The 24,465-nt window shown below is 39.1% G+C and overlaps 1 protein-coding gene across 1 annotated transcript in view; it reads left to right on the plus strand.

Annotated features, from left to right (window-relative positions):
- Ttc21b (tetratricopeptide repeat domain 21B) overlaps nt 1-24,465 on the plus strand; it is a 61,103-nt gene that overhangs the window by 12,132 nt on the left and 24,506 nt on the right. The window contains exons 6-19 of the mRNA XM_038337985.1: nt 2,186-2,343; nt 3,564-3,648; nt 5,200-5,298; nt 6,645-6,837; nt 7,257-7,354; nt 7,680-7,880; nt 11,238-11,367; nt 13,382-13,539; nt 15,461-15,682; nt 16,242-16,480; nt 18,062-18,134; nt 18,655-18,765; nt 19,445-19,583; nt 23,811-23,917. Of these exons, the coding sequence (XP_038193913.1) occupies nt 2,186-2,343; nt 3,564-3,648; nt 5,200-5,298; nt 6,645-6,837; nt 7,257-7,354; nt 7,680-7,880; nt 11,238-11,367; nt 13,382-13,539; nt 15,461-15,682; nt 16,242-16,480; nt 18,062-18,134; nt 18,655-18,765; nt 19,445-19,583; nt 23,811-23,917 (2,013 nt within the window). The remainder of the gene's footprint in view (nt 1-2,185; nt 2,344-3,563; nt 3,649-5,199; nt 5,299-6,644; nt 6,838-7,256; nt 7,355-7,679; nt 7,881-11,237; nt 11,368-13,381; nt 13,540-15,460; nt 15,683-16,241; nt 16,481-18,061; nt 18,135-18,654; nt 18,766-19,444; nt 19,584-23,810; nt 23,918-24,465) is intronic.

The raw sequence follows: 24,465 nt of genomic DNA on the forward strand, positions 1-24,465 counted from the left end.
CTCCACTAACATCTCCCGAATGCCTTTCCACATTTATCAGTGGGCTGCAGGCAGATGGCTCAGAAGATAAAAGAATTTGAGTTTGAGCCCCAGAACGCACATGTGAGAAGGGAGGATCCCACAGACCCTGAAAGTTGTCCTCTGACCTCCGCCTGTGCGTCCTTGTACTCACCCGCAGGCACACGCAGAATAAACAAATAAATAAAATAAAATTATTGGTACTGGTGAGGTAGTGGATAAAAACGCTCGCCATGAAAGCATAAGTGTGTACAGTTGATCCCTTAAACCACAAATCAAATTGGACGCCGTGACTGAGATCTATAATCCCAGCCCTCTCTGACAAGATACAGGAGGAGGTGGGGTGGAGACAGGACAATCACTCAGGAGCTCGTAGGCTTGCTCCCCTGGTGTCCACAGGCGGAGAGAGACAGTAAGAGAGACCATGCCTTAACCGTACAGAAGGAAAGAGTTGACTCTGAGTTCCACATGTGCTGTGGTCCACACGTGCCTGCCTTCAGACTCCACAATGAATAAAATGAAGTTTTTTCATTACCATTTCAGGAGCTGGAGAGATGGCTCAGTGCTCAAGACCTCTTGCTGAGGACGTGAGTCCTGTTCGCAGCACCCACGTCTCCAGCTGAGGCTCCACTCCAAAGGATCTAGTGCCTCCAGGGACAATAAAAGCACATAGTTAAAAATAGATCTTGAAAAGGCTGTTTTCTCTTTTAGCAGTGCTGGGGCCTCTAACAAACCCAGGGATGAACAAGTATTAGCTATGTAGGTAGATTCCAAGAGAAAATTTGTACAAAATTTATCCTAATTTTTCTTCTATTATTGTCAATTATTTGAAAATCTAAATATTTTATTATGACATAATAGATTTCTGGATGACTATACCTTCTATAACTATATGGAAATATGTATATATATGTATATATATATATATACACACATAAAAATACATATTGCACTTTATATTAAATGATGAGATAAAATGTTAATTTTTAATTGAAATATACTGAGGTAAATCTTAATGTAGAAGGAAAAGTTAAAAGGTAAAAATATGATGATTTATGAATGTCCATTATGTGAGTGTGTGTGCGTGTGTGTGTGTGTGAGTTTGTGCTTGCACATGCATAGAAGAGCTTGCAGGGTCAGTCCTCTCCTACCGTGTGGGTTCTGGACAGTGAGTTCAGGTCATTAGGTGTTGGTGGCAGATGCCTTCCTCCACTGAGTCATCTTGCAGGCCTCTCCATGCGTTTTCAATACTCTGATTACATTTACAGCTTATTTTCCTCTGGAAGAGACAGTATGTACACTGCACAGACCCTGTAAAAATGTTCCAAGGCAGGCGGCACAGTAACATGTGAATGAGGGGTAGTTACTACTGCTAAACTAGCCAGCTGTCACACAGGGCGTGTGCTCTGTGAAATGGGTATGAATTGCACACATCTGCAGTCCTTCTAAGGTCACCTACCATCTGTTAAGTATATGACCTCCAATTTAATGACTCATTTATGGACATTGTGGGCAGTTTTTATTTTTCCTGTATACACCAGCAGTTGGGCAATAGCCATCCTGGGTGTGCCTCTTCGTGATGTCTTCAGTTCTGCCTGGAGAACCCCAAGAAGAGATCGCATGGCAGCTGCTGGGACTTTGTTTTGCTTATTTTCTAACCTGAACATAACATTTCTAAGTACGGATAAAATATGAAAAATTGCTTTAGTTTATATGCTCTTTTAAAAACCTCCAAGAGATACTTTATTCTACAAAGGTAATTTTCCCATTCTAAGGGCAATATTCTTTATATTTTTAAATGGGCTTTTTCTTTTACTTGTTTGCTTTTTGGAGACAGGGCCTTATTCTGTACCACATCTGTGGCTAACCTGGCCTCAGTGTGTAGCAGATAGACCTTAAATGTCGTCTCTCTTCCTGCCTCAGCTTCCTGAGTACTTCTGCATACTAGTTTAAAATGTATCCTGTTATCAAGTTAAGAATCTATTGTAGAGCAAAATTGCTAATGTGTGTTAATTTCTGTGATATTTTAAGATATGATTTTGATAAAACTAAAAAAAAAAAAAAAAAAGCAGAAGTATTCTGCCTTATTCTGCCTTAGCCCAGGCTGGCCCGAGAGGGCCTGGTGTACAAGACCACAGTTTCAATGTCAGCTTTCTCCTCCTATTAGGTACTGTGCCTTGAAATGCGCCAGAATTACTCTGGAGCCCTGGAGACCGTGAGCCAGATAATTGTAAACTTCCCAAACTTCCTTCCTGCCTTTGAGAAAAAAATGAAATTGCAGCTGGCGTTACAGGATTGGGATCAGACGGTGGAGACGGCACAGAGGTGAAGTGGGAAATGACATTACAGCCTCTTTGATCTGGTTATGCATGAGGAAAATAATCTGGTTGTGTTCTGTCTGTTACAAGACCTTCATAATCAGCATAAATTTAATTTTTCAAGTAACATGCAATGATTTTATTCCAAGCAGCACAGAATTGCAAAGACACTTCAAATTGTACTGCTTTTAAGCATGTAATTGGAACTGGAGAGATGACTCGGTGCTTAACGTGCTCGCTGCCAGTCTGACGTCTGGGTGGGCGTTTCACCCATGTAAAGTCTTCGTGTGTGGGAGGCATGGACAGGGAGTCGTCAAGCAGAAGACACTGTCTCAATATATAATGTGGAAAGTGACTGGGAAAGAAACAGGACGTCAACTTTGGGCTTCCACATGCATGTGCACATATACGTGCTCATACACATGCTAGCACATGTGTATAGCATGCAACACATACCTATGCAAAAACCCTGATGGTTATTTACAAGAAATAATTTTGCTTATTTACATCAATATCTGAGTATTTTAAGATAGATGCTTTCATCAATACATCTCTCTGCCATTAGGAAGCTATTGTTAAGGAGAGATGAATCATATGCTAAGCAGCATAATTAAATTATGTAGCCGTTAAGCGTAGGTCCTAGGGAGGAAAAGGGTTGAGTACAGCGGCATGCTGGAGTGGGAAGTCAGGAGGGGATGTGGAAGGTCTCACTGGAGAAGGGCATTTGAGCAGAAACCTGGAGAAGGTCATGGAAGCAAGCCTGCTTGGATGCAAGTGCTCCACTTTGCTGTGGTTCCCATGGAGACCAGATGAAAGTGTCAGATCCGCTGGGACTGCTAGGAGCTTAGAACTGAACCCAGGTCGTCTGCAAGAGCAGCAAGTGCTCTTAACCACTGACCTTGTCTCCAGCTCCCAAACTCAACATTTAATACACTGCTGTTTATAGTTAGTATAGTATTAATTATAATTAATTATAGTATAATTAACTAAAGTTAACATTATTAATGTTAATGATATTATATAGCATACATAACACTTTATGTTGCATTACCACAGTATTAAATGAGACAGGCACAACTCCTGTTAATATTTAAATTCCAGATAACTTTAATTTTAAAGTAGTCATTAAAACTACTTAGTTGAGGAGTGGAAAGGTCAAGCCACCAAACTTTTAATCCCTCAAAAAAAACAAACAAACAAAGTCATTAACTGCACGTCTTCCTGCAGGTTGCTGCTCCAGGACAGTAACAACGTGGAGGCGCTGAGAATGCTGGCTCTATATTATCTATGCAGGGAAGGGGACATAGAGAAGGTAAATGGTGTTATACAGTTTAAGTTGTCTGTATCACAGTGAATTTCATTACACTTCCTTATACATGCATGTGTGCATACTCATTAGAAGCTCAAAATTCTATCTCACAATATTGCTATTATAATTTTTAATTAGCTGCTAGAAATACAGAATTACAAAGACTTGATTGTCTTGTACCAACTAGTAAAGTACACATATGTAGGGAAACTCCTCTCCAAAATGATTTTAGATTGATTAAGTAGAGTATATGTGTTGTTTTATGTAAGATGCCAGTACATAGCATTGTTTTGAGCATATTTATACAAAGTAGAATTTGTAGTATGTTTGCAGTTTAATTGAGTTTGCATGAGTTAGATGAGCTCGGGAACTACAATAAATAATTTGCTGTTTCTGGTTTATGAACTGGGACTGGCATATAAAATTTAAAAAAGAGATTGTTTTTGAAAAAAGTAAAATAAATTATTTAACTTAACCACTTTCATGATTTCTATATTATAGATACCATTTCAAATATAAACTAGGCTATCTGTGTAGTTCAAAGGTTCATGTAACATTTTTGTAACTATATTATCATTCCAACAGCCTTTGTGTCATGGCTTCATTATTAAGGAGCGAGCTCAGTTTGTACATTTGTTGAATAACTGTGGCTATCTTCACCCATCCAAAGGCTTCTATTCAATGATGGTTATTTACAAGAAATAATTTTGTGTAATTACTGGAGCTTAAAAAAAAGACTGGAGCTTCAAATTGATTTAAGTCACCCTACAATATATAAGATTCCACTGGGGGACCTGACGAAATACTCAGCATGTAAAGTGCTTTCTATACAAACATGAGGGTTTGAGTTTGGATCTCCAGTACCCATAAAAGCAGGCATGGTGGCACATGCTTGTATTGCTAGCACTGGGGAGACAGACACTGAAGGATACCTGGAGCTCACCTAGCAACTGCTCTTGCAGAATTGATAAGCTCCAGATTCAGTAGGAGACCCTGTCTCAAAAGTAAGAAAGTAAAAGATAGCCTCTATACACACACATGTTCATACAAACTCGTGCACACACAAACATTTACTCATGCACAAACCACCTTATAGCATGCATGTGCGCACGTGCATGTGCACACAAGCACGCACACACACACACACACACACACACACACACACATGCATAACACACAGGAGAAATTTATAAAAACTCAAGGTCTTATCAGTAATAGAGAGCTGGAGAGATGGCTCAGCAGTGACTGATGCTCTTGTATTGCTGTACTCAGTGGTAGTTGTTGCTCTTGCAGAAAACTGGGTTCAGTTCCCAGCACCCCTGTGGCAGCTCACAACTATTTGTGTTCCAGGAGATCTCACACCCTTTTTTGGCTTCCACAGGCAGCAGACACATACATGGTACGTACACATACAAGCAGGCACTCACACATACATGTAAAATAAAATTAAATCATTAAAAAATATATCAGTAATAGTATATTAGAGCATATATTCATGTAATAGATTTTTTTTCTTAGTTTATTTTAAGGGTAATACTGTTTACCTTGTTTTAGGCTGCTTCCAAGCTGGAAAATTTAGCAACTGCATTGGATGTCGTGGAACCACAGAATGCTCAGCTATTTTATAAGCTTACAATAGCCTTCAGCAGAACCGTAAGATTGCCTCCAAGCCAGACCTCTATCTCTAAGAGTTTGCAGTTAGCCATGGATGAAGCACTGAGGAGCATATGGCCTGGGGTGAAATCAATGTGATCTAAGTGTATCATTCATTCCCAAGAAAGGAGACGCAGGAGATTGTAACTACCTCTTCCCAGATTTCGAGGGACTATGGGGGAGGGGGTCACGGAGATGAGAGAACCTTCCATACAAAGAAAGCAAGAGTGCAGTGGGTGAGGGAGGTTCTGTGCTTTTGTTTTCTGTTATAAAGCCTTTGGGGAAATCAGTTAAGGTGAATTGCAGAGTGTTTCAATGGAGGAAAAGACCACTGTCTTAATTTTGTGACGGCATGTTTCTGTTAGGAGCATTCTGTAAAAGCAAAACGATAGGGATGGATACAGCAGAAGAGTAGAGCCAGCAACAGGAATTAGAGGTTTGAACAGTTCAGTGAGCTAGCAGAAAATATATGGAAGAAAATAAACATAAGTAAAAGAATTATCTAACTTGAAAGAAAAAGTTAAGGATATTATTGCTAAACTTTAGAAATTATCGTATCTTAAAACATGTAGGATGTATGAAATTTAGAGAAGAAAAATTTTAAATTTATGATATGTTTCTTTTTTATTTGTGTTATTGCCAGACATATTGTCATTTTTGAGAACACGTATAGAATTGTTTATTGAAATATTTAGAGAAGTATTTTGCTCTTAAAAGTAGATATGTCCAGCCGGGCGGTGGTGGCGCACGCCTTTAATCCCAGCACTCGGGAGGCAGAGGCAGGCGGATCTCTGTGAGTTCGAGACCAGCCTGGTCTACAAGAGCTAGTTCCAGGATAGGCTTCAAAGCTACAGAGAAACTCTGTCTCGAAAAACCAAAAAAAAAAAAAAAAGTAGATATGTCCAATAGTTATTTAACAACACTGGTGTCAAAAATTTTTGGTTAAGCTTATTCTAAAAATACGAGAGCCATATCCCTTTTCAAATATTTTTTGCTATTTGTACAGGTTGTCTTTAAGGGGAGAGAATTTTTTCTTAATTATGCACATAGATTTAGAAACCTTAAAATAAAGATTTTCCTATCTAATTTGTAAAAGAATCATGAAAATTATTGTTTTCATGCTGCAAGATCATATGTAATAAAATGGTGATGTTGTTAAATTAAAATATACAACTAGTGATGGACCATACACTCCTCCTTGATGCAGTACCTAGAAGTCCCATTCCTTCCATCCTATGCACTTCAGGCTGCATTTAATGTAGAGAAGCATAGGTCTTTGAGTTGAGCATTGCTAGGCTTCTTGTCTAGATTTGTTTCATTTTGTTCTTATTTTGTTTTCTTTTCAGTGTGGACGTAATCAACTCATTCTTCAAAAAGTTCAAGGTTTCCTAGAAAAAGCATTTAGTTTAACCCCGCAGCAAGCAGAAATTGCTACGGAGCTCGGCTACCAAATGATTCTGCAAGACAAAGTTAAGGAGGCCTGGAAGTGGTACAGGACTGCCATGACCCTGAACGAAAGCAACATCTCTGCCATCACAGGTATGCTAATGCTTAGATGTCCTCCAGGGGAAACCTGCTTGAAGGGCCAGCCCACTGAAGCAGAGAATGTACGTGTGTGTGTGTGTGTGTGTGTGTGTGTGTGTGTGTGTACTAACTAAACGGCTTCTTCTATACACAAGAGGCTGTCATGTATCTTTAAAAATAACAATAATTCACAAATACTATCTTGAAAGAATGGATTTCATTTGGTTGCTTCTATCAAGTTATGAATTTGCGGTAAAAGATGTTACCTACTCCCCGGCTACTGATTTTCTTCCCCACCTCTGCCCCTGCTGTGTTCTTCTTTTAGTGTTTTTTTTTTTTTCAGTCTAAAGCAAGATTGCTGTGGGGGAAGAAAATGTTTTGTTAACTTAGTTTAGTTGGTTGGAATACGCCTTGACTGCTTTGGTTTGATCTAGGGCTCATCCGATGTCAGCTAATGGAAGGACAGCTGCAGGATGCAGCCCAGCAGCTGGAGTTCTTCAGTGAATTCCAGCAGTCGATGGGGAAGTCCGCGGTAAGGCGTTTTCTCAGCTGGCAGGTCACAGCTGCTGTCATGAGACGGGAACTCTAAGGGACAGTTCAGCCGCAGCTCTAGATGGTGAAGAAGCGCGCACTTAATGTATGACTGCATTTGTTAGTTTACCACTGTGCAAGTCGGCTTTAAATGTTTTTCTCAGGGATCTTAAAATTCCATGCAGCTCATACTTAGATTTAATGATTTCATATCAAAGGTTTAAATAATTTCTTATAAATAAAACCTCCTGTATTTTTGAAATCTAAACAGAAATAAATGACTTTATAGCCAAATGGAATAACTGTGAAATATACTTATATTTCAGGAATTAATGTATTTGCACGCAGTTCTTGCTACAAAGAAAAATAATCGACAGGAGGAAGTTGTAAATCTGTTAAATGATGTTGTGAATACTCACTTGTCACACTTAGAAGATTTACCTCTTGGAATACAGTATTTTGAGAAGCTCAATCCTGACTTCTTACTAGAAGTTGTTACTGAATATCTGAATTTCTGTCCGGTTCAGGTAGGTAATTCTGCAAGGTTAACAAGTTCTTTTTGCTGTGTTCAACTATATCTGTACCTGTAATTAGCATTCATAATTCTGTTAGCTGAAATCACTTTAAATCCATCTTTATAGAAATGATTACTACCAAATAAGGAAAGTAATGATTTGTTAAAACTTATTTAAAATTTTTTAAAATCCTAAAACTCTCCCTTTAGAAGTATTAAAGGAGCTTAATGCTCATGCTTGCTTCATATTTGGATCTGATTGATCATGCTAAGTGCAATCTCACCTTAGGCAAACTCAAAACTGGAGTTCTTTTTATGAAACCAATGAAGCCACTTCCCATATGAAATCAAACTCTACTTTATGCTAAAGGTGGACCGTTGACTATTCTTTCTGTTCCTTGGAATGACATAGAGAACATCATAAAGTAGATGGTTAGCTTTGGATTAGATCCTTCTTGTGTGCAACATTTCTGTTCTTGTTCTGTATGAGTGCAGGTGAGTCATTTCCTTTTTTTTATACCTACAGAGCTAACAGTTAACAATAACTTAATCTATTACTCATGCCTTTGAGTTCCAGAGAAGGACTCCTCATCTCTCTTGACATTCTGTATTCTAGGTTCACACTCCAATTACCATACTCCTTTTAGCTCTTGTCATTTGTTTTATATGGAACCTGAATGTCAGTCTCCATCTGCTTGATTTAGCTTGGAGATACTGGTGGTCTTTTGAAAGCATTAGCATTTTTGAGTAGTAGCCCTAGAAACCCATGTGCCCTACCCGGGAATCCATTCCAACATGACATGCATTCATTCCACAGTGTTCCTTGGTATTGGCAGTAATTGCAAATAACCTATCTTCCTGGGCTCAGCTCATATTTCAACATAGGTTTTTTTCAGATAACTCTACCCAATACACACTGCCAAAATCAAAGTATTAACATCCCTATTTCCAGCCTTAGATGATGTGTGACCAAAGAAAGTTAGAAAGATGGTCTTCTCTTGGGAAGCTCCACAGGGCGTTTATCATTGTGTCATTTGCCAGGCCTTTAGATCCTCCTAAAACTATGCTCTCCCAGAGACATTCTCGATGCTTAACTCAGACCGGGTGAGATCAGACTCCTATGTCAGCAGCCGTCCAAGTTGCTTAGAAGGTTGAATGCATATTTCAGTATTCCTTCAGCACCTAGGCTTCTTTCTGCAGAGGTTTTATAACACATGCAGCACAGTGCATGGAGCTGGAGGAATGTGCATGGAGAAAAATAACTCTTGCCCCAAAGGACATACTTTAAAAGTGTGATAATATGCCTTAATTAGACTGGACGTGGTAGAGTATGCTTCAAGGAATCATAACAGGGGAAAGGTGATGAACATTTGTGTGGAAGGGTCAGAGTAGGCCATAGGAAAAGAAGAATTGAAGGTAACCTGTGGAAAGAGTTGGTTTCAACAAAGGGAACAGCTGATGAAGATGCCCACAGGGACACCAGGGGATGAGTGTGACTGGCCTGGGAGTGGGAGTGGGAGTGGAGAAATCACGGGTGAGACTATCATAGGGGAGACAAGGACAGACAGGGCTTCTGTTTTTGAGGACTTCAGAGGATTTCTTTGATAACTGTGCTAAGAATGATTCAAACCATAGTTCACAAAGTGATATATTCCTTTGTAGCTAGATATCTAATCCAATTACACATCCTGTTTTTCTCATAATGCAGTTTTTATCCGCATTTTGTAACTTGGTCAGTTTACATGGGAACATGCCAGAAAGGCAACACTGGCCACAGATCTGCCTGTTCTTCGTTCATTGGCCTCTTTCACATTCAGTTTTCTTTTTCTTTATAACCTAACAAGTATAATCTCAAAAATTGTTTCTAGTCTTCTATTTTTAATATTTGATTGTATAGAAAATCCTAGTAAAAGGCAATGGCTGTTTTATTTGGATGAAGTTGCCCACACCTATGATTGTAGCTATTAAGTAGCAGAGGTGACAGAATTGTGAGATTGAGGCCAGCCTGGGCTGCATAGTGAGGCCCAGTCTCAAAATACAACAACATAAAATAGAAGGAAAAAAATGAGAGTTGTTCTCAGTATTTCTTAGAGGTGGCAAGGTGACTTTTTTTCAAAACAGAATTTCTTTTGTAGCCTGGACTGCCCTAGAACTCACTATGTAGACCAGGCTGGCCTTGAACTCACAGAGATTCTCCTGCCTCTGCCTCCTGAGTACTGGGATTAAAGGCATGCACTCCCACCTCTGGTGGCTAGGTAACTATTAAATACTTAGCATCGTTTTTACTTTAACTATTTCTCTAGTGAGAAAAATCTGTATTAATGACTTGAATTATTGCTATAACAAAAATTCCTGATAAAAGCAACTTAAGGAGGGAAGGAGAGAAGGGAGAGAAAGAAGGATGAAGGGAAGGAAAGAGGAAAGAAATTAGAAGGGACTGAAGAAGTGGGGAGAGGGAGGAAGGAAAGGTGGGCTTATTTTGGTTCACAGTTTGTGGGTATAGTCCAACATGATGGAGAGGGGATGGCAGCAGGAATGTAAGGTGAGCCAGAGAGATGAACACGGTGCTCTACTACTTTTTCCTTTGTATTTGGTCCAGGAGTCTGGTTCATAGGATGGACTCAGCCGCACTTAGAGTGGAACAGTCAATATCAACCATCACAACAGTTTTAAAGAATTGGCTTAGTTTCAATTCAAAGAAGCATAAAATTCTGAACTTGAACACACACAAAGACCGTTGGTCCCATAAAAGCAGCAGCACTGGGTGGGAAGGCACTGCAGGATGTGTGCTGTGGGGATCTGAAGAGGTTAGGCAGTAGTCTTATTTCGAGTATCTTCTTGAGAACATGCTCTGTGCCTCAGCATAGGACAGGAAGTGTGGCACCTTACTGTTAGCCATGTGGCCCTCATCCAGAGGGATCTTCTGTAAAGGAGCACAGTCATTGACCTGAAGGATGCAGCCGACAGTACATCAGGTGAAGAGGATGGGGACAGCATCTTTCAGGTCAAGGAAGCAGCATCAATGAAGCAATGCAGGGTATTTAACCAAGAAACGGCTCTTTTTCTTTCAACGTATGTTTCTTTGAAAACTTTAGAACTGATTACTGCTTTATTACTGTGTTATCAAAATATTAATTACATAACAATCCCTAATTTCTAACTGCACAACCCACTATTTGCACAGTCTATTCATAGATGAACTAGGAAGGTAATTTAATATTTGTCCATTTATATAGCAAAGGTAGTGTGAAAAAAGAGAAATTTTATAAAAAATACCACTTTCTTCTAGTCACGCTGAAATGAATGTATGTCTGATCCTGGCTAACTGCAGTTATGAACTCAGCAAACTGCTCTGATTTTCTTTGTTTAGCCTGCAGGTCCCGGGCAACCTCTCTCTCCAGTTCTCAGGCATTGCTCTTCAGTCTTGGAGACAATTATAAGGAGTGTTCCAGGTCTTCCGCAAGCTGTCTTCTTGATGGCCAAAGTGAAGTATTTGTCAGGTGATATATACCTTAGCTCTTAGAGTAACTGAGGGCTGTGGTCGTGGTGTTGGCAGTGACAGATGGAAATGGGTCCTGTACTCCACCCCAGGGAGCACAGTCACGTGCAGTGTGCCTTGTGTCTGTGAATTATGTGTTTCTCCTGAAACTGAAACAAAAATGCCAAACCCGTTATCTTAGATCACTTCATACAAGCGACCCCAATTAGTTCTTATTACTCTTTCTTCTTAAACAGTTTTCACGTGAAAACCTAGTAGCAAGTAAGAGAAGCTGTCCAAACATTAAAAATGTATTGGGGGAGTAAATAGAAACATTAAAATGTAGAATATGTACGCTTTAGTGGACCAAGGGCATATTGGAAACTCAGTGCACAGACACTTATTTATGAAGCTTCAGTTTCTTAGAATCCCTTGCAGTAGCAGCTGTTAAGAGCGAAACCGTGTCCAAGCACCCACTAGAGAGAGTAGTAGTTCACATCAGTGGCACTACACATGACGGCCTTTCTTAACCACTTACCTCTATTATTGTAACAGTATATTGGGGTTGGGGCCATTTTGAGTCTAGCACCACTGACACACCTAAATTTACCAGCCTTAGCATGCTCATCCCCTTTTGCCATCGTAGTTCTAGGTATTGGGCATTACAGTAACAAAGATCCCCAAGTTATTGGTTTTGCTGATGGTTGGTTGCCAGACCTTGACAATTTGTTTAGTAAATCTTTGCGCTGTCTCTCAATAATCTGTCCGTTAATTTTCTACCTCTGAGGGGACAATGGGTACTGTAAAGGTTCTGTAGGCTGAGTTCCTGTGAACTAGGAAACTGAATTCATCCCCTTTTTTTCTGCAGATGTAGGTAAAGGTGAAGTATATTTAAACAAAATAATTTAGGACTCTTCTTTCCCCCATTCTCAGAAGGCTGGATGGGAAGTGGGCCTTGTTATATCTACTTAAAGCCAGTTTTTGGGAACGGCACAAATGAGTCTGTATGGACTGCATCTCAAGGCAGCTGCAGCACCTAAAGTCAATGCTGCAGATGCTGTGCAGAGCCTCTGACAGCTCTAACTTCCAGCCCGAGATTAACGTTACCATTCTTACACATTAATCTTAGCCAATGCTTTAAAACTAAGTGGATTTTTTTTAAGACTTCTGGATACATAGCAGATGTTTTCCAAAATATTTGATATTTCAGTTGGTGTTTAAAGGCATTTTCATCTATGTCTCATGCTTTAAAATTTCAGGAATGTGTCATTGGCCTTTTTCCTATTTTACACACAGTCATGTAGTCCAGATTTAGAATGTGTCTTCTTCGTTAGTGTAAGTGATACCCCAGAATGCTAGGTTTATTAATGCAGGTGTCTTTGTCCTAGTCACCTTTCTATTGCTATGATAAAACAGTAAGAGCAAGGCAATTTATAGAAGAAATGGTTTAGGTGGCCTTACAGGTCCAGAGGATCCGATCCTTTATGGTGGGGAAGTATGACAGCGGGTGCAGGTGCCGTGGCTGGAGCGAGAGGCTGGGATCAGGCTTCACATGCAAACATGAAGCCCAGAATGTGAAATGGAAGTGGAGTGAGGTTAAAAACTCAGCCCCCCCCCCCTCAGTGATGCGTTTCCTCCAGCAAGGCCTTCATTTCCAAACCTCCGCAAACAGTGCCCCCAGCTGGCCATCAAGGGCTCAAATGCTCAAGCCTCTGGGAGACAATTCTCATAGAAATGACGACAGTCTCAAAACCCTTTTAAAGCAATCAGGAACAACTTTTTAGAAGGAAAATGAAGGTAGATTTTTAGTCCTGCCAGTAATAATGGGGACCAACTGGCATCCTTTATGTTTCCTTTGGTTTGCTGTGACCTGCTGTTGGCCTGACACATAGGCCTGTCTTTCAGGTGACTCCAGGATGGGGCATGGCTTCAAGAACAGAGGGGTTAAACAGAAGAACCATAGCTGCTCATAGCCTGGGTCCTCTCTGGGTTCTACCTCTGAACTCAGCCTCACGGGCGCTGTTTTCCCGCATTAGGTGACACTGAAGCCGCGTACAACAACCTGCAGCATTGCCTGGAGCGCAGCCCGTCTCATGCAGAGGCCCACCTCTTGATGGCTCAGGTGTATTTGTCTCAAGACAAAGTCAAACTGTGTTCTCAGGCCCTGGAACTTTGTCTGAGCTATAATTTTAACGTAAGTATTCCAGATTAAAATAGTTAAGACATACCCTGTACTTTTAATGAATATATACATGTTCAATTGGTTTACATCTGAGTCTAAAATATTTTGCCAATAAATATTTTAATAGAATTTTGAAATTACAAGAAATGGGAGAAAAAGTTCAGGTGTCTTTGATAATGATTAAAAACAGTATGAATTGCCCCAACATAAACACCACAATGTCAGACTACCTAGGCAGTGGGAACCTGTAATCCTCTCTACTTAAGAGGCTGGAGACCAGGAGCTCCAGGCCAGCCTGGACAATATGGAAAACCTGTCACAGCACACACACACACACACACACACACACACACACACCAAAGAATAAAATAAATTTGTATGAATTTGGTAATTAATGATTAAGAATCAACTTTTAGACTTTGTATCTATCTCTAAGCCTCAGGGGTGGGTTTGTATAATTTATTGAGTAAGTACTTGTTACAATGAGAATTAAATATAGCAGTCAGTATATGTACAACAATTTTGAACCATGGAGAATTGTGCAAGTACTGTTATGGATAAAGTTAGTAAATGTTGCTGCCCATTTTTTTTTTTTGAGCTTTGCTTTTCTTTCTTTTCTTTTTTTGTTCCTTTTCTGCTTTTTTAAAGAGGTGGTATCTTTCTTTGTAGGTCAGGCTGGCCTGGAATTCACTTTGTAGACCAGGCTGTCCACAAACTTACAGCAGTCCTCCTGCCTCAGCGTCCTCAGTCCTAGGAGTGCAGGCGGGAGCCACCACAACCTCTTCACGTTATTTTCTCATAATCTCTTTTAAGACTCATTATCAGATAATACAGAAAATTATCAGATAATTTTCAAAATGAATAATATATGGTTTTCAGCTATAAAGACACTTCTTACTATCCATGAAATTTCAGTTATTTTTCCTGAATGCTTCCAGCACTATTTAAGACTCGTAGAAGAAGCGTCAAACTGATGGTTCACTCCATTATCGTGGGAAAGCCAGTAAATGAGCTGGAGAATTCAGATTCTAAGTAAGAGTCCAGAGCTAGTCCTGCTTTTCCTTGGGACAATAGATCTCTCAATGGAGGAGCATCCGGTGCTGTGCCCATGCCCTGTGCATCAGTCTCTGGATGAGGAGTAAGGTGTGAGTGTCCATTCAGTTCCCCAGGCGCACAGCCTCGCCACTGGAGGACTAAGGCTCCTTCGTTCTTTGGTGGCTTCCATCCCACCACTCTGGTAGCCGTCTCCTTTGGCTTCTCTTCATCTACTCTGTTAGCCCCTTCTGTGCTCTCTGTGTACTGTTTACAGCTGTGATACAAGTGGAAGATTCTTTACTTTGTGTTTAGGGGTAGTATGAAAAGGGAAGGCCAATGTTTAAGGAAAGCACCTTTGTATTAAAAGTAGCTTTTAACCTACTATTAAAAGTAAAACTTAGTATTAAAAGTAAAAATAATAGAAATGTATATTTTTTTCCAGAAATCAAAGAGACATATCACTACTAGAGGAGCCTCAAATAAAGATATCCCTTTACTGAAAATTCAAAATTTAGGATGTAATTGTTAGCCTGTAAAAAAAAAATCAGTTGTTCAACCTCTTAGACATCAGGAGGATGCTAGAGTCACAGATTCCCTGGACTTTAGAGTTAGCATGATTAGGCTTCTACATGGTTGGTCGAGATGTACAGTATTTGGGTCTGGTTAATTTCAGTATGTGAGGTTTTCTTTTCTCTTTTTTAATTTGCAAGTCCTTTCTAATAAAATTTTAATTTAAAATTATTATGAGGAAGTGAATAAGTAAAAAGTCAGAAATAGATGTTGTGGATAGGATTACAAATGAGCTAAACTCAGGAATCCTATATCACATTTGGTAGGTTGTTAATTCTGTTTTTCCATTGTATACACTCCAGAGAATTATTGCTAATTTTTTCCTCAGGTGAGAGACTACCCATTATATCATTTAATCAAAGCACAGTCACAGAAGAAAATGGGAGAGGTAGCAGAAGCAATTAAAACTCTGCACATGGCAATGAACCTACCAGGAATGAGGAAAAGCAGAGCCTCCTCGAAGTCAAAGCACAGAACTGAGGTTGATGCGAGCCATCGATTATCAATCTTTCTTGAGTTGGTGGAGGTTCACCGCTTAAATGGAGAACAGGTAAGTTAGCTCAAATTGGAGGTGTGTGTGTGTGTGTGTGTGTGTGTGCGTGTGTACTACTTCTCTAATCTCCTGTGTAATATGTAATACATAGATTTGTAGTTCTATTTGAAAAATTTTCTATATATATGTATATAATATAATATATATGTATATATTTAGCAACAGACTTTTTCCTTAGTTTTCAGTAAAACATGTGCATTCTGCAAGTGCCTAGAAGTTAAATGTAATTTGCCTGGATGACTTTTCCGGTGTGTCTGCCTTGTTGACCACCATGAAATCAAGTCATGTAATTTATGATTCTCTTCTGGAATAGCAGTGACTCTGTATAGCAACTGCTGTCATCCTGGTTGTAAGAAAATAATCACTTGACTAATATTTATAACCTCTACTGGTTTTGGTCTCCTTACACTTACAGACTTTACTTAAAAATGTATCAGTTTATTTTTGTAAATACCATGAATGTACTGACATCTCTTAGTCATTGTGTTTAGGTAGATGAGCTTCCTCTCTGGGGTAATTTGTTTTGAAGGAGTCTTTAATTTTTTTTTCTTTACAGCATGAGGCAGCCAAGGTTTTGCAAGATGCCATCCATGAGTTTTCTGGAACGTGTGAAGAATTACGTGTCACTATTGCTAATGCAGACCTGGCTCTGGCTCAAGGAGATACAGAGCGTGCATTAGGCATGCTTCGGAATGTCACAACTGAACAGCCTTATTTTACAGAAGCCAAAGAAAAAATGGCAGATATTTACCTGAAGCATAGGAAAGAGAAAATGTTATATATCACCTGTTACAGGTAAGTACTTTCAGGGCACCCTTCCCTCCTGAAATGAAGCCTCTCGTTTACACTCTGTCTTTTTTATGTCACAGATTCTTTATAGGTCTTTTCTTGGAGGTGGTCCCCTTCTTCCTTCTGCCCATGACCACTGTCACCAAGGCGTTTATCCTAAACAGAACCATGGTTGCTTCTCTATATGGCCTTGTAGTTTCTTAAATCCCCTCATCAAATGTTCCTTTTAGCTCTTACTCCGTTGTTTGAAGAAAGAAAAAGCCAGAGTTAGATAACACTCTAATAGCAACATGTTATATATAGCACCAGTCCAGGGAGCAGACAGGCATATTTAATACTTGGTGTATCTATTGGAGAAGAGGAAAATTGTGAGTGTGCTCCAGACTCTAGTGAGCAGTAGCTCTAATGGCTTTGTCACACCAAGCCCCTAAGATTTACTTGAATTTACCTGCATACATGTTGCTGTTCTTTGCCACAAACAAAACAGTATCCACACAGACTCAAGTACGTGACTGAATAAGCAGACCGAGTCAGCCCTTGCTCATTGGCATATTCCATGATCTAACCAGACATTTTACTCAAATGCTTGGTAAGAAGTATTCAGAGAAACCTGCACCTTCTGTTGGTGAGGAGTTCAAGGGCCAGAATCATGTTTCTATACTATTCCTATGAGAGCCCAGTATGATGGCTTGTAGCACTCAGCAGTCTGAGGCAGGAGGATTGCTGTGAGTTTGAGAGAAGTCTGCACTACATAAGAGTTTCAGGCCAGTGAGGTTGTATAGCAAGACTCTTCTCTCCAAAAACAAAACAGAGACCAAAAGGTTTCGTTTCTTTTGGCTGTGCTGTACTGTGATAATGAAAAGCATGGTTTGGTTTCAGGAAAATCTGATAGATTAGCCAGGAGCATGTACTTTTTTTGTTTTGTTTTTTTAAAACTGGCTCTTTGGAGCCCATTCCCTGCGGAGGGATACCTTGCTCAGCCTAGCTACAGGAGGAAGGCCTCGGTCCTGCCTCAATGGACATGCACCCTTAGTATCATCTATAAAGTTGAAATAGTAGTTAGCTTTATCTAGCAAATACTAGTTAGATAAGATATGCTTAAAGCTGAGCAGCAAGCCAGGTGCACACTTGTCATTGGAGCACTTGCGAGTAGGGTGAAGCCGGAAGACTGCAGGATTCTAATTGCTGCAATTAAGTAAACAGCAGCTACTGAAGCAGAAGACTTGCTATCTTTGAGGTAATTCGTCTAATAATTTTTACCTTGAAGATGAGAGCTCAGGTTGTATAGGAGGACAACACAATGTATTCCTCCTGTTAAGGAATCCCCTAGACAATGGGAGCTGTCTGTTCACTGTCTACCTTTACTCTCCTCCGTGCACGTCAGAAAATGGAAAGAGCCAATGGAAAGTACCTTTGATGTAGCAGAAAATGTATGCATGCAGAGCGTGTGGTTTTAACAAGCTAGCAATGCTGGCAATATTCTGAAGGCTGCTGTACACTTGAGGCACATGAGCCAACATTATATCTAACAGGTTTGTAAATGTTACCAGTATTCAATATGCTAAGTAGGGTTGGTCTAATTTCCAGAGAAATTGCTGAAAGAATACCAAGCCCCCGGTCCTTTCTGCTCCTTGGTGATGCCTACATGAACATTCAAGAGGTAAAATTTCTAGTTCTACTTAACTCAAATTTATTAAAAAAAAATGTGGAACTCTATAATTAGTATTACTTTCTATTAAAAGGAATTTGGCTTTTTCATCATGTTTAATATTTGAGTTCTAGTGACTGCAATAAAAGGTTAGCTTCCACGATGTTTTCCACATAGAGACTTAGCTCAGCGATCTTCTTATCTGCAGTAGAGATGTTGCTAGAAGAGTGTCTGGAGGTTCCTCTAAACAGAAAGGTGGAGAGAGAGCTTCTGACAGTTATGGTGACTGGCAGAAAATGCAGAGTTGATATAGTCAAAGAGTGTGGTCACTGTGGGTCTGCCTGCAGTGATGAATATCCAGCCTACTTTCTATCTTCCATCTAGAATTATCTACTTGTATGTCCTGAACTATATACTGTGTTAAAACAAAAGTATTCCAGGTTGGAAGGGGCTAACTTATGGAAATGTTGCTCTTTAATGGGTCCAGTTAATTTGTTTGTTAATGTCTGTCATTTGTGTCTGACAATGTTAGCCCGAAGAAGCCATAGTGGCCTACGAGCAAGCATTAAATCAGAACCCGAAAGATGGAACACTGGCAAGAAAAATTGGAAAAGCACTTGTCAAAACTCACAATTACTCCAAGGTAATTGCTTCACAGTGCCAGTACATCTGCTGTGGAGATCTCGACCCGCTGTGGAGAAGTCCTCATTTTCTGCATCTTTGCTGATATTAAGCTCTACATTCGTGTGTGCAAACTGGTATTGGTGTCATATCAGATTTTCCCAGAGACTTTCTTTCTTCAGTGTTGTATTTTATGAAGATTGTTTTGACCGGAGCATTTCTTTAAGCTTCTTTTCAATCTTTGCAACCAAATAATGGTCATAAAGTCACTAACATCGCATTTCCTCTATCATATAATGTAACATAATCATTTTTCTTTTGGCTGTGCCAGTTTTGGTCAAGCTGTATGCTTCAAGAAGGTTGTCTTTTTGTTTCTAATAGGGATAAAGTGCTTTCTTTAGTGTATTCTTGTATTGTTAAGTGTATGTACACCAACTAGAAATCCAACTAGGAAATGCAAATGCATTTAGGAAGGCTTTCTGACCTCTAGAACAATCTCTAAACATATTTTACCAGCTATTGTTCATTATTCCTTTATTGTAAGAAAATGCTGATTGCTATATGATCTGTGATTCTCTAAGAAAAGCAACTTCTCTGAAAGCATAGATATATTCCTAAAGTTCTTTATATGTTACTTATGCCTGGGATGTATGAAATTTCCTTGATTTTTTTAAGACCTGACTGAAATGGACTGTCTTTAGGCGATCACCTATTACGAAGCGGCTCTGAAGAGTGGACAGCAGAATTGCCTTTGCTATGATCTGGCTGAGCTTCTACTAAGGCTGAAGTTGTATGAGAAAGCAGAGAAAGTTCTCCAGCATTCTCTAGCTCATGAACCTGGTATGAAAGTCATTCTTATTGGAAATAAGCTTGCTTGAAAAATCTAGTCCATTTATTTTTCTAATACATAATTATATATTGATTTTCTTTATATTTTTACATGTGATTGGTAATATTAATTCACATGTATTTTTATTCTTTCAGAACTCAACTCTGCCAAATGGGTGTGATTTAAATCTAATAATGAATTTAATAAAAAATAGTTCATTATGTTATACTAGAACTTAATTTCCCAAAATTACATATACAAATTACAATTGCTGGTATTTAAGCACATCAACACTTTTATAATCTTGACCTTATAAAATTATTAATTTTTTAAAGAATTCAAGCGTCTTGAGAGGTTGCAGAGATAGCTCCATTGAACATGCTTCCTTGAAGACCTGGGTTCGGATCCCTAGCACTGACATTTAAAAGAAAAATTTTAAGAAGCCCATCACCTTGTGAATGTAATCTTAGAAATGGGGAAGCAGAGACCGTGTTTGAAAAAAAAAGCTGCCATGTGACAGAGCTCAGGTGGAGGGGATTTTTATTGGAAAAGAGGGAAGGGAGAGGAGAGACCGGCCTCTGGGAACAGGAGTAGCAGAAGAGAAGAAAGAGACAAAGAGACAGACAGGCAGACAGAGAGAAAGAGGGAGAGATGGGAGATGGGCAGAGCCTTTATAAAAGGGAACACAGAGAATGTGCACAGGCAGTGCTCTTAGTGGCTCCAGATAAGGACGTGGACCCCAAAGAGAGGCCATACAGATGCCTGAATACACACATGATTTGTATTCGATACTGACCAGATACTATGTCCAAGTTATCCAGCTCCATGTTTGTGAGACCCTATCTCAAAGGTAGGATGAAGAATGGCCCTGACATTGACTATGGCCTCTGCATGATACACACATGCACATATACAAACACATGCATGAAAAAATACAGGTATTAGAAAAGTATAGTAATGTATAAATCAGCTGCTATCCAAATACTCTGCTTACCCTCATTACTTTCCATATAGGTAGAAGGTGATTAAATATATATTCTCTATACATTTGTTTGTGTTGTTATATAAATGTGGTTATTGTGATTTTTCTTTTCAAAAAATGTATTAACTTTTCAGATATTTTCTGTATACAATGTGAGGAAATATATGCTGGTACCTTTACATTCATACCATTTAATCAAATAGTGTTAGTGTTTTATAACTTGGTAATATTTTTAACTTTACTGGTATTATTGAGCATTTATTTTGTTTTCCCACATTGGCAGCATAAAGAATAACAATCAATATACTTACATCTTAATCCTTGGTGTATACGTGCTTTTTAAATTGTTTACATTTATTTACTCTTATAATATATGTTGTTTATAATATGTGTTGTGGGTGTGCTCTCATGCCATTAGGTAGGTGTTACGGTCAGAGAACAACTTGGTGAAGTATGTCTCAGGGATTGAACTATTTGTCAGACATGAGAGCAGCCATATTTACCACTGAGTCATCTCTTCAAGTACTTGCTGTATTTCTTTTTCTATTGTTTTTATTGAGCTATATATTTTTATGTTGAGAGCTCTGTTTAGGTCTGTACCCCATTTTTTATTGGATTATTTGTTCTTTTTATGAACAATTTCTTATATTTTGGAGATCAGCCATGTGGAGTCAGTGAAGATCTTTTCCTATTCTGTAGGCTGCCATTTTGTCTTGTTGACCATGTCCTTTGCTTTACAGCTTCTCAGTTTTAGGAGATCCCATTTATTCATTGTTTCTCACGGTGTCTGTGCTACTTGGATTATATTTAGGAAGTGATCTTCTAGGCCAATGCATTCAAGTATACTTGCCACTTTCTCTTCTATGAGGTTCAGTGTGGTTGGTTTTTTTTTCTTATAATGTCTTAAGGATAAAAATGCCAGGTACTGTGTATCATTTGACAAAAAAAAAACATTGCCCTGCTTTTAACGTGCACCTCTTTGATGACTGAGGTTAATCTTTCTGTTTATGGATCACAAGCAGTTTTTAGTACATCCTCTTTGTCCTTAATCCTTTACCTGGTTTTTTTTTTTTTTTTTTTTTTTGTAGATGATCTTGTTGGGACTGGTGTTTTTTGGCGTTTGTTGGGTTTTTTATTGTTGTTTATTTGTTTGTTTTATCAAGGTTATTTATTGTGTCTTACCATATATTATATCTGACCATCTTTCTTCTTTGGTTTCTAAGTTACTTATTCTTTAAAAAAGCTTTTCTAATCATTTTGTAAAAGTTTTATGATATTACCTAGCCTTTTTGTCTTTATTTTTGAATTAAGGACTTTATATTATATATAATTTTTTTCTTTGTCATCTTTGAAATGGATAGTCAATCTTAATTTAGTTGTTTTTTAAATGCCACCTTTAGTTCATAATAAATCACATATATGTTACTCTATAGCAAACTTTAATTTCATTCCATTGATTTTCTTTTGCTAACACCATGTATGCTCACATCTGTAAGAAAAATCTACCCTAAGCTCTCTAATACTCCCAAATGGTCTTAGTTTAGTTTTAATGAAGTTGACCCATAAATCCTCCTAATTAGAAATACATTTACTGTGTGATTCCTTACTTATGCCAAACAGTATACATTGGTCGGTCAGATATCACTATTAAACACAAAGGGCCTAAGGTTATAGAGGAAATACAAATGTGCTTTATATGTTAGCTGTGTTGTGTTTATGTAATAAATGCTTAGTGAATGTTTGCTGAACACAGCCTGAGGCACCCTCAGGTACCTTCATACACATTTCATTACTGTATTAATTAGCTTTTGATTGTCCCTATTTCTTAAATCAGCAACCTACAGCTCACATTCCTGCATGTATACAGGTTTCCACAGCTTGTAAACACTAGTACCTGACGTCTAACACACGTCTTTAATTTATGCTGGCTAACCCTGAATTCCTAATGCACCTCTCCAGTGTGCTCTGCATGGAGCCCTCCTCCTACCATCCATCACAGCTTCCCTGCCCTTTTTCGTTGGTAAGAACCAAAGTGTTGGCTTCTGCCTTCTCCTTACATTTAAATAGCTGACGACTCACTTCTGTGTTTCACTGTTCCCACGACTCAGTGTCCACTACCTTCTGTCCCTATTTGTTTCTCCTGGGTTAGGATGGGAGCTGGCTGGCCTGCTGCTTGCGTCTCCCTCCTTCCACCATTCTGGCCTGCTTCTGTCCTCAGCTGCTGCTACAAGTCTCCCTGAATCCAGAAGTGATCTGAAACTTTTCAGTATAAATTCTGCCACAATACTTTGCCAGACCTGCCCCTCTGTCCCTCCAGTTAGGCCAGAGCAAAGACTCTGGCTTCCGTGGGCTTTCACAAGCATCTGACTGTTGGCTACTTGTGCTCACTTGACAGCTTTTCTTACCTGTAAAGTAGCTATGAGAAATTGTGGAAACTTACTCATGCTAGGCTGTTTTTGTTACCCAGATTTGTTGATTAAGTTAATTATAAAACAAATACTACTTTGCAAGTTGAAATGTTAAACAGTGATTGAGCCAGCAAGGTGGCTCAGTCAGGTAAAGCTGCTTGCTGCCATGCCTGGCAACCTGAGCTTTAAGTCCAGGATCCATATGAAAGAAGGAGAGAGCCAACTCCTACAAATAGTGCTTGATCTAAAGGTATAGGATGTATATGAAAATTTGTAGCAGATTGTGGCCTGGATTGTATGCTTCATAAATGGGGCAACAAACTTCCTTTTTCCTTATTTAGTGGTGTGGCATGCCTCTTTGTTTGGATTATTTACTGGACTTATTTGAAGTTTTACCTTGAATGCTAGTAGGTAATATTATTCTACAGGGTAATAGAGATGAGCCTAGACTAGAAACCAAACCTGTTAACATTACCCATTGGGCCCTTAATGATGGTGACTTATTAAGAATAAAAAAAAAAAGCAGTTTCCTTCATATGCAGAGACTATTCTATTTTAATGGCTTCAACAGACATTTTTATGGACTGAAAAATGAAAGTTGCGATCTTGTGACTGATGAGATTACCTGCTGAAAAGTGTCTAAAAACAAATGCCAATTACTGTTTGGTGCTCTACATTGTCTTCCAGCCAATTACTATCCTAAATTTTTTTTAAGATTTTGCTATACTTTAACTATATAAAATGTTAAGTTATTTATTGTCAAAATCTTTTTAGGACCAGTTTTTTAATGTAGAGAAATATGGACAGGTATTAAAGATGATATCATCCCCCTTCCATTCCATTCCTAGTAAATGAACTGTCAGCTCTCATGGAGGATGGGCGGTCCCAAGTCCTTCTAGCAAAAGTCTACTCTAAACTGGAAAGACCCGGTGATGCAATTGCTGCCTTACAGCAGGTACAGTGTGTGTGCCTGTGGGCCGAGGGCGGGGAGGCGTGCTGAAAATACTCCCTGTTGACCCGATAGTTCCAGAGCATGTACCAAAAAAAATAAAGATTCAGTGCCTAAAAAAACGGTCCACATAAGACCCTGCAATTGTAACAGACAAGGATGCTTCACCATTTTATTTCTGCTACAGCTCAATGACCCGGGAAAGTGGTATGACTCGTGTGTGAGTTCAGTGCTGAATGTCTCCACTTACTTTCCTCTTTCATTCTTCCTGTACTTGGTGATTTTCAAAGTAGAAGTTTTGCATTTCTTTGGTTATTTTCTAAAGTAGTTAAATGATTTTCAGTTAACTTTCTTGTTTACTAACAATTTTTAATAGGAAAGTGAAAGTCATTATTCTATCAAGATGGTTAAGAGCCGGGCGGTGGTGGCGCACGCCTTTAATCCCAGCACTCGGGAGGCAGAGGCAGGCGGATCTCTGTGAGTTCGAGGCCAGCCTGGTCTACAAGAGCTAGTTCTAGGACAGGCTCCAAAAAAGCTGCAGAGAAACCCTGTCT

Source organism: Arvicola amphibius, chromosome 7 (assembly GCF_903992535.2).
Source record: "Arvicola amphibius chromosome 7, mArvAmp1.2, whole genome shotgun sequence".
In the NCBI taxonomy this organism is placed as follows: domain Eukaryota; kingdom Metazoa; phylum Chordata; class Mammalia; order Rodentia; family Cricetidae; genus Arvicola; species Arvicola amphibius.